The 11,237-nt window shown below is 31.2% G+C and overlaps 1 protein-coding gene across 1 annotated transcript; it reads left to right on the top strand.

Moving 5' to 3' along the window:
- Nucleotides 1-169: 169 nt before the first annotated feature.
- LOC119677120 lies at nt 170-649 on the top strand. Its single transcript, XM_038088387.1, has one exon. The coding sequence runs from the start codon at nt 170-172 to the stop codon at nt 647-649; it is 480 nt and encodes a 159-aa protein (XP_037944315.1).
- Nucleotides 650-11,237: the final 10,588 nt, after the last annotated feature.

Below are 11,237 nucleotides of genomic sequence, written 5' to 3'. Positions count from 1 at the left end.
TGAACGTTTCCATAGAACATTGAAGGCAGCCATTCGATGTCATTCCTCAAGTAATTGGACGCAGTCTCTTCCGCTTGTGTTGTTGGGATTGCGAACGACACCGAAACTAGACCTAAATGCTAGTCCTTCAGAGATGTTGTTTGGAAATCCTCTTTGTGTTCCAGGGCAGATGCTTTCGGATTTCAAGCAGAAGTCGTCCGAGACTGATTTTGTGTCGGCGTTGCGAAGGGCTTTAGCTAAGGTTAAATCCGTTGAATCAACAAGACATTGTCATCCATCTGTGTATGTTCCGCGTGACGTTATTAATTGTAAGCACGTTTTTCTTCGAGTGGATCGTGCTCGAGCTCCACTTGAGCAGCCTTACGAAGGTCCATTTGAGGTGCTGAGTCGTAATGAGAAGACGTCTGTTATTGTTTGCCGTGGGAGAGAGGTGACTGTTTCGAATGATAGGTTGAAGGCGGCGTACTTAACGTGTGATGATCTTGAACAGGTTGTTCCAGAAACGCGTCAGCCTTCAGCGTTGTTGAATGGTGATCAGTTAGTGACTTTTGGTGATTGTAGGCGTGAATCCCTGTTGCCGATTCCGAAAGTGACACGAGCTGGTAGAGTAGTGCGTTTCCCAGCAAGGTTAGCGGAATTTCGGGATTAAGAGTGGTGTTGTCGACTTAGTTGTGGTGTCGCGTTGTTGCTAGTACTCCATCGCTAGGAGGGGGTACTGTGGCGACCCAGTTGGCTGTGCATTTATTGAATTTAAAAAGTAAAATTCAATTTCAAATATTTTTAAGTTTTTTGTTTTGATTGAGGAGAACGTTCCGATTTTTCTCTCTGTAAAAAGTTGAATAAAAGTTTATTAACATTGAAAATTTTTAGAGTTTTATTAATTAGCAAGGTGAACAGATCATTGCTAAAATAATATTAATAGTAGTTACTTATTTTTAAGCGCTTTTGTTTATGGATCCATGTACAACTTAGTTTTTGCATTGAAATATTTTGAATAATATTTTAGATAGGATCAAAATCTTTTGCTATTGATTCTATTATTGATTTTTAGATATATGAAAAGGTGCTTTTATGCACTTAGGTACAACCCAGCCTTTCGAAGGGAATTTTACGAATAGGTTTATGGTAGCAATTAAAATATTTGTTACTGATTCTTTCCCTAATTATTTGGTAGCTGCAGATGTGATTTATCTATGAACTCAGATACAATTTAGATACAATTTCATTCCGACAAATAATAAAGATACAAAACAAGGGTGTGTTTTTGCTTTATATAATCCGATCTTAATGGATTTCTACTTGTTGGGATGTGTCAATATCCAAAAATACCTAATTTAAAGTATTTGCGAATTGGCATTAATCAACTAAAGCAATTAATAAATATAGCAAAAAAACTAACAAATTTCTTAGCTTAAATGAAGTATTTTACTAATTATATCACTTACGTATATTGACGAGAACGTTGTGTTATTCGTATGCATGCTCAGCAAAAACTGAACTCCTTATTATTTATTCTTTATGCTTATGTATAATGAGAATATACAATTATGTGTATATAACTAAATATAAATTTACATATATATAACAAACGTGATTTCGATTTCCCGGGCATATCAATTTCATTAAGAATTTTAGTAGAGTGAACTACGTTGAAGAACTTTTAGGACTATAGTCGCATCAATTAACTAAATTTTAATTAACAAAGCAGTTAAATATAGATAAAAACAAGTACAAGAACTGTGACATAATTAAGACACAAAATAGAATTAGTAATCTTTAAATCAACGAAGAAGAAGAAATAACTGAAAAGAGAATTATTTCTAGAAGATTTGTAACAATATAGAAGCTATTTAAGTTTTTGAAATTAAAACTTCGTAGGTATGTAGAGTTGACTGGCTGGTACCACGCACATCTTAACAGATCAGACCAGATTTTAGTACTTAAAAGTAATTATGACACTGCAGACTCTTCTTATATCGGTTTGGCTTACCATTTATTGTAGCCACAATTTTAATCCAGCGAGTTCTTATCTAGCCTAATAGGTGCATATAAGTATAGTGTACACAACAGTAAAATTTTTAGATATTAAAATTATGTAGGTAGGTAAAGCTGGTTTGCAAAGGCCACGCATATACCTAATAGTAAAGTAGGGGTACTAGAGTAGCTAAAAGCAGTTTATGTTATTACACATTATTTAAGATATATGCGAAATGAGATGAGATCTTGTTATTTTCGATTGGTTCACACTTTATTGGAAAATCTTTTACCAGTTCTTTTTACATCACATATAACTAAAGAATATCACAGCTCTAAAAATTGATGATTGACTGGATTTTATATTATATTTCATAAACACTTTTAAATTAATATAAATTTATAGCTATCGACTACTACAGTTGTTTCATTATAAACACATAAATTTATAACAACGCATAATCAAACCAAATGAAAACTATAATTTATATAACTTCCAAAACTGTTAAATTAAATTTTAATTTTCCATAAAAGTTTATATAAAATCATAACTCTCACATTTACAAATTTTAGTATAGATTTTGTATGAAAAATATCACTGATTGCTGCACATTTGTTAAATTAATTTCTTTAGTGTGAACATATAATTTTTGATTTCTAATATTAATTTATAATTTAAAAAATCGCTGACTTATATATTTTGGTATGCATTTTGTATGGGAATTGGTACTTATTCTTGTATATTTGTGCGATAAGTGCGATAGTGTAAACTGTTTAATTGGATTTTAATGTTTTAATAGTAGTTCATATAAAATTATTAAAATAAAATTTATAGAAACGTCTATTTGCACATTTATTGACTTAATTACGACAGTGTAATCATATTGTAATATATACTTTAAGCTTTAATGTTCTTATAAATTAATTAAATCTGTTTACACATTTCTAAATACCTAGACAGCTTATGTTGTTGTACTAAAATGAACGTTGTATATGTATTGTATTTATTAAGTTACAATTGAGAACAAAAGTATGGTCTGTTTGCAAGCTTAATATAGCCCTCTCCGTGCACGGGTGTATAAGAACTCAAGAAGAAAAACTGTGTATTGCGTTCAAATTTTATTGTAGGAGTTGTGGTAGAAGCGAAGTTATCAAGGATTTCATTTATAACTGTAACACAGTGGCTGAAATTAACTAATTAATTTATTAAGTTAACTAAATTCAATAAATGGGGTCTATCTTTTATCTTTTTCTATTTTTTGAGGAATATATAAGGGTAACCGTTAAGAAAAATGATGAACAATAGTTAATTATCGGATGTGAAAGGGTGTCCTGCATTGTAGCCAATCAAACATGGTTTGCTTAAGCCTACATTAAATCTATTTTCAGTTAATCTATTATTTTGAATTTCCTGCAAAATATATTTAATCCAGCAAATAAGTATTTAATTTAAAAGATATAACGTAAATCTCTTAAATCGAAGTTAAAACGAAAATTGATGAATTTTCTTTGAATTACAAAGGACATCATCTGTTTATGACAAATTAACTGAGTTACGAATGAAGAAATTACTAAATTGAGGAAGAGGTGTAAGAAGTGCAATGAAATGTATACTTATTGTAATTTATTTAAATTGTTTTTGTTGTAAGCTCAAACCTATAAAAACAAAGAACGAAATTAAATGAATATGAATAAAAACAAAAACAAAAACAAAAGCAAAAACAAAAGAAAGGAAATGTAATCAAATCCGAACACCTACTCTGCTCATAAAGTGTGTTTACCTTAATGTGAATAATGCTTATACAAGACAACTTAATAAAACAACAGAAGCCAAATTAATTGATTAAATCAATATGGCAACAACAAAAACAAAAACAATGGCAACAACAAAAACAAAAGAAGAAATAATAATAAGAGCATCAATAAAGTAAAGACAAAAAATTAAAGAGCGAAAAAAAAGTACAAACAGCAACAGCAACAACAACAATAACAACACGAACTCAACCCATAAAAACAACAAAAATTGTATTGTCAAAGTCAATGGTGAATGGTGTTGCGCTGAGTATTATAAACATTACACTCACACCACCACTACTATCACCACCGCCATCATTACTACCACTACCAGCTGCTTTGCAAAAGATTAATCCGAGTATGAGAGTATGAAAGCATATGAGATGAGATGAGTGAAGTAGTAAATGAATGTTGAAGGCATATGATGCCAAAGTTAATAAATGAATTTTGCATTGTTGCTTTGTTATGCATGTAGCGTGGCTTTTGTTTTTGTAAGTTTATTTGTGTTTGTCGCTATTGAAACTTAATGAGCTTCACTGAACAAATTTCTTTCTTATAGTTCGCTGAGAACTCGAGTAAGAGCATTGATACACAAGAGCAAACATACTTCTCGCCACAAATACACACTCAACCGTTGCCATGTATTTTTAAATACAAATACAAAAGAAGGAAACGCGAGTTGATATCACTGTCAGCTGCTGATAGACATCACGGAAAGCAAAGAAAAAGTATCGAATTACAGGAAACGGAAGCCGATTATAAGCTAAAAAACTAACAACGCTACAAATTCGAAACGGAAATGGTTAGTATTTGTCTATTAATTTTATGTGCTTTTAAATACTTAACGCTGGAGTGGTATTAGTGCTTATCGCCTTTCCTGATGACAGCCTTTCCAAGGGAATAAGGAAATTTAATGGTTTTACGTAAATTTAAATATTTTAAAGCTATTTTCAATATGTCTACCCAATCCAAGTTTTGCACCAATTATTGTGATATTAAGAAAGGATAATGTCTACTTAAAAGCGTAAGTAGCTGTATGAGGCAGATTGTTCATTGATGTTGTTAGGGGAGTGCCTTTTACTCCTGCTCCAGCGGGACAGCAGTTATTGAAGTTATTTATGGAGATTGTTAAATACTTTTTTCGTTTTAGATAGGAAAGTTGTCTAATGGTTTTTGACTTCTTGAATATTTCTTCGGGCCTTCGAAAGAAAACAATAAAATTACTTTGTTGTTTTCTGAAAAGTTTATTCTGTATAGTTTAACTTTAGTCCTGTTTAGTCCTGCATGCTATTAGCACTGCTGAGTTGCCCCGTTGGGCAGATAAGTTATTAAAATCTCTTTGTTATCTTCAATATTTTAATGAACAATAATTGACATTAGAAGAGCATAATACAATGGATTGTTTTCTTAATAAAATAAAAAATGTATTTTTATACTCTTTTTTTTTTAAATAAGTTTTTTTCTATATTTTTCTAATTTTGACGTTATTGATATGATATATGCCATAATCATTAATTTTATTGGATACTAATAACTGTTAACATAAATTAATATAATATAATATAATATATTAGTCAATATTTTAGTTAATTAATATACTTAAGAACTAAGGGTGAAGTAATTGTTGTAAAAAAAAAAAATGTTCCCTGAATGTCCCATTTTAACTAATCGATTTCTGAATTTCGGATAGTAAATCTTTTAGAATACTTTATAGTGCCCATTAAAATCAGTAAGATTCAATATAACTAAAAAGATACAATAGTCTAATAATGGAAGAAGTGATATGAACAATTAATGTTTAATCCCATATAACTCAAATCACACTTCAAGTTCTGCAAGTTCATTTACACTCAAATTGGATCGAATCTCTTAAGCGAAAACGAATAATTTAAGACTAATAACAAATCTTGCGTAAAAAAATATTCATTGGTCTCAGCTCTGATTTGCTTCATTGAAAGTCTTATGAAAGTATTAGATTGGATTCTTGGTAATCGTGAAACTTTCATTGCAATTTAAATTATTTTAAATAAATTAGGTATGTTATTAATAATTATAAATTAAATACAGTTTTTTAAATAAAAGCAAACATGCCTTATTACTTTTTTGTGTGACAAAATCTAGGAATAAGCTTCTTCTCGTAGTTCACTCGTTTAGATCATCCATTATTTAATCAACTCATATCTTCGAATATTTCACGACTATATTTATTACAATTCTTAAAGTAACATTTCTTAACCGACATTAACTAAGCAGAAGATATTTCGCTCTTCGAATGTAATTGAGATTATCATCTGTTAAAGACATTTTAAGATTCTAATTAAGAATCGCTTCCCGTTCTCGTTTAAAACTGGACATTCTGAAAAAGTGTGATTAGTGGTCTTATCCGCTTCCAGACAGAGTCGAAATCCTGTTACCTTAGACGAATCTATTGTGAAGAAATTATAACGCAGACAATATTGATCCATTAAAAACTCACTTCTTTTCTCGTAAAGAGGGGTGTGCTAACGTAATTGTGTGAATGAATTAGTATGGCGGTTATCTGGAGTTGATATCACTGTCAGCTGCTGATAGACATCATGGAAAGCAAAGAAAAAGTATCGAATTACTGGTATTGAGTATTGCATCAATAGCGACTTCTTATGGCTGCAAGTCACTTTTCTATAATTACTTCGTTGTCGACCAACTTATTCCATTATAAATCTCTGTTTCACAATTGTATGACGCTCAACCAGTCTTTGAAAGACAATATTGCGGCTGAAATATATAACTTTTTAAGGGTAATCTTCTTGAGGTAAGTTTAGTTCTGCTGTTGATCTGTTCCAAAACTTATTACCGACTTATTTGACTTATAGCACTATCTATTATGAACACTAATGGTACACTAATATTAAATGACATAAATTATTTAATTGATATTTAGTGAATATAAAATGTATATAATTTTTGATTTTCCTTAAGTAGCTTGTGCATTTCCTTCAGTTATATTTTCTACTTCATTATTTATTCAAAAATGTATCTTTTCTTTTTTCAAGTTTTTGATAATTTATCACCTGAAACCTGCTGTATTCTCCGACAAACTTCTAATTGCTGTTGACTAATAAAATAAACACTAATTGCTGGCAATAAAATTTAAAGTACAGATACTCGTATCTCAACATTTTGCTTCATTTGATAAAAAATAAAAAATAAAAAACTGCAATAAACATTTTTCACAATCGCGTATTTATACTTCGTAATCTTCTCTACTTTGCCTTTCCTTAGTTTGGCTTAATGTCCTGAGGCAAATTTAGCTCGAATAAACCGAGTTGAGCATTCAGAACAGTTGAAGTTGAATTTCTTAATAAAAATTTATTGCTGCTATTTTTTGAAATTGTACCTTTTACAGCTTAAATGCTTCCTTTTTATTTATATTATTTCTTTAAATTATTTTTACAGTTTTTTTATAAAATTTCTTTGTTTTATTTGATTTGAGGAGCAGCTCCTTTTCTTATCGTTTGCATTCCAAATCCGCGTTAGACTATTTTATTTCTGGTTTTTTTTTTATTTTATGATTCGAAGAACCCATAAAAAGGCATGATGGAGTAATTTGTTTGCTTGGCACCGCGGGGTCATAAACATTTTTCATCAATCTTGCCCAAATCCTACGTAACACGCAGCTTTCGCAGATTTCAAATTTATCATAATCATAGCAATTCATACAAAAAGCTAATGCCTAGCTCCAACCTCCTTAAAAGGCGAAGTGGCAAAAAATCTGCTGAAAAGGTGAATATCTGCCACTTCAGTTGAGGTCAGACGTGAAATTGAGTATTTTTGCTTTAAGGATTTCTCCTTTACATACTTTAAATGTTGATGGTTTTAAGCATTGCTTTTATATTTAATAAGCTAATAAATTGAATTCATCTGTATGCAACCCGATCTTATCCAGCTTAGGTCCATGTGGGCTCATTTATTGTTCTCGCACCAAACTGTTTTTCTGCCAAGCTACCTTTGAGTCTCATTTATTATGTTTGGCTTTTTCGAAAAGTATTTTATTTTTACAGGACTTCTACATGGATGGGTTTGTTTCTTTGTTCAAAAGTTAAGTTGAGAGTTAAAGGTTAATCTCTACACACAATCTACACACAAACTGCAAACTACTTTTTTGCACTTTATAAATATATATGTATATATATATATATCTTTCATATATATATATACATGATGTATCTAACTTGATGCCACTATTCGTATCTGTGCAACCAAGCGTTCATGTTCGTGCCAATGTTAATGTGAGTGTGTCCTTATAAATGTGTCATGATGACACTTCAACTTAATTCAAAATAAGTTGTCTATGAAAAAATTTATCTAAAAAGGATACAAAATACAGTAGTTCGCCATTATTTGTAGTTATTTGTAATTCTGTTTGTATAGTTAGGTGTCCTTGCTTCGTATGCCCTGCACGAATGGACACACGCGAACGTACTGATAAGTACGACAAGGACTAGTCGGAGTATAACGTTGAAATTATGTTCCAAGGACATTTTTATTCGTACATAAACATTTCTTGTTAGTTTCATCTTCCTGTTTATTTTGTTATAACAACTTTAACTATAATAAAAGGCGAAAATAAAAGTAAGGTTCCACATTCTGATTACGAAATCTGTATAGAGGTCAATGGGGAGTGCCAAGAGTAAAAGTAATACAATCAGCACAAATGCCATACATAAATTGTTCATAACTCATTTAAGTTTTGAACGAAATTTCAGATAAAAGACAGAATTTACTATTTCCTGAGTATACTTATGGTCGTCTTGTATCCTGAAGATATGTTTATTTAACTCTTTCGCGGCCACTTCTTAAGTGGAGCTCAGGAAAAATATTTTTTATTCTTATGAGAGTTTAAATTATGATTTGGCGAAACATTCCCATATTCCAACATTTCACATCTTTCAGGTAGGAAGAAACTAGAAAATTATTTTTAAAGGAGATCTCATATTGAATTGTTGAAACCAGGATCACTGGCTTGATCATGTCGTGAGATTGAATGAAGCATCTCTAGCGAAAAAGGTATTTGAAGTAGTCGTTGGAGGAAGAAGGTTTTAGTATAGAAAGAAGACAGAAAGAAGTTCCAAGCATTTAAAAAGTTGGTGATTTTTGCAAATGGAGTTAGTTAAGGTATACCACTAAATACATTCCATTAGGTACTCATTCAGCAAGTAAAGTTGTTCCTTAGATGACTTCTAATTCAATCGTTAAACGGCAGAAACCCTTTAGTAATTCGAATAAACAAAGATTAGAATAATTAGAAGAAACATAAGCAAAAAAAAAGTTGAAATTCCTTCAACCGACACTACTCAATAACGTTATATGGACAGCATTTGAAGGCAAAGGTATGTATATTTCCCTAAATTAAATGTTATGGATACTGTAAAACGCTTTTACTCGGGTATTCTTCAGTCCGGCTATGAGAGATGTACTAAAAGACGAGATGCGAGATGTGAAATACAACAAATTTGACGTAGTACTGCCTTAATTCTAGTTCAATATTATAATCAATGAAGGGGTTGGCAAAGAGCAAGGGAAAACACCTAGCTTATTAGCAAGCTTGGCATACTGAATTATTCAGACAACTTCTGTCTTATGTATCTAAACTTCTATCACGCTGTGAAAATGAAAAAAGCGAAACATAACAGCTCTTATAAATATCAAAATCACATAAATATCGACGATATTTAATAATATTCCATTATAACTGAAGTTTAAAAGTAAGCTAGAAGAGATTAAAAAAATTCAAATATATATTTTACAAGAGCAAAAATTGCAGCTGCAAAAAATCAGAAGCATCATAAAGATGTTAAAACACCAAAAATTTGTGGCGTTCAGAAATTTGTAGACGAAATAGGTGCTACAGCGTTTGCTCCTAACCGTTTAGAAGCTCTAAAGTATTGATAGTCTTTAGCATCGAATCTGTTGTTATTTCTAAGATATTTCGAAGGCATTTCTGCTTACAGTCGATATTCTATTTATCAGTAAGCATCCTTGCTTACTTCCTTCAAAGTTTCCCTTTATTCTTTCGTTAAGGTCTTTAGCACTAAATCCGGTGTTACCCTGAACGTAATTAAGAGACAACCCCAATTACTTCCGATATTCTATTATTAAGGTCTTTAGCACTTAATCTATCAGCAGCAGGTTACTTCCCTAGAAGTCTTACGTTATTCTATTGTTTCTGTCCCAAAACACTGAATCTGTCATTACTCCAAACATATGGAAAAATCCGAAACATCTCTGCTTTCTTCCATTAAAGTAAAAAAGGTGCGGTGACCTGCTACTTCGATTTATGGAACTGTTAAGTTAAAATTCATATGAACGCATTAATCTATGTGGATTTACACATTAATATTTAAATAATTTAATTAAAAAAAATTCACTATCAGTCAAATAATAATAAAATATTTTCATAAATTTTTCTAAATACTCCTTTAGGTGTTTTTTCCTCCACATTGCCAATTTCTTTCATCTGAATTCTGAACTTTTAACGATATATCATGGACTTTGTATTGCAATTTCAATGGCATTTCGCAAAAAAGGGTAATAAAAATAATTAAATGCGTTGATTTATGATCCTAACTAGTACATTAAATTACTTTAATTAACATTACAATAAATAAAACACTTAATCTTTTAAGAAGGAAAAGTTAAGCGTAAAAGAAACATTCCTTCAAATGCCATTAATTTTGCACTTCACTGCTGTTTATGCATTAAAATCGTTGCAGCCATTTAAATCCATTAGCACCAACATTTGCTCCATTAAATTTCATGAACCATTTCCGTATCTGAGAAAATTTCGTGGTACCAAAGTACCAGAAAAGCATTTCATGCTTAAAATGTTCCTTAACGCTCGATACCAGTACCAGGAAGAGCACAAAAGAAGTTGCCCACACGCACTGCATACCATAGCACAGCACAGTACAGAAGAGTATAGCATAACACACACACATACACACTCATACAAACAAATAAATAAAACGTTAGCCCATTTTATGGATATACACGAATCCCATTACTATTTTGTTTACGTTATCAGCAGCTGCAGCTGCCAATGCCGCTGCTACTGCGCTGCTTTCATTGCTGCTTGTGTTATTTCTGTTACTTTCACATGTAAAGTACGTGAGTAACAAGTAAGTAAGTTTTGTATTTATTGCATGAATTATTTTGAATGCTGCACAATGACAACCAACACACTTGTTTGCATAAATGTGTGTGTGTTTACCTTGCATATGTTGTTGGTATTTGGAATTTGTTGTTTTTTGAGCTACTGTTACATTTAATTAATGGCTACACTACGAAAACTTTGTCTTTGTGTCTGTGGACTAATAGTAGAAGTGAACGCAAATGAAGTTTCAATATGTAAACTGCTTAAGTGCGTAGTTGTTGCGTTGCACGTAAAATGCAGAATAACCTTACGGTATATGGAGTTTAAACGAATGTAA

This window comes from Teleopsis dalmanni, chromosome 2 (assembly GCF_002237135.1).
Source record: "Teleopsis dalmanni isolate 2A chromosome 2, ASM223713v2, whole genome shotgun sequence".
Taxonomy (NCBI): Eukaryota; Metazoa; Arthropoda; class Insecta; order Diptera; family Diopsidae; genus Teleopsis; species Teleopsis dalmanni.
The sequence above is the reverse complement of the archived record's forward strand: the minus strand, read 5'-3'. Positions and strand labels throughout refer to the sequence as shown.

What these genes read in the sequence shown, in the direction of transcription:
- LOC119677120 (XM_038088387.1), top strand. Translation starts at nt 170, where the DNA reads ATGCTTTCGGATTTCAAGCAGAAGTCGTCCGAGACTGATTTTGTGTCG.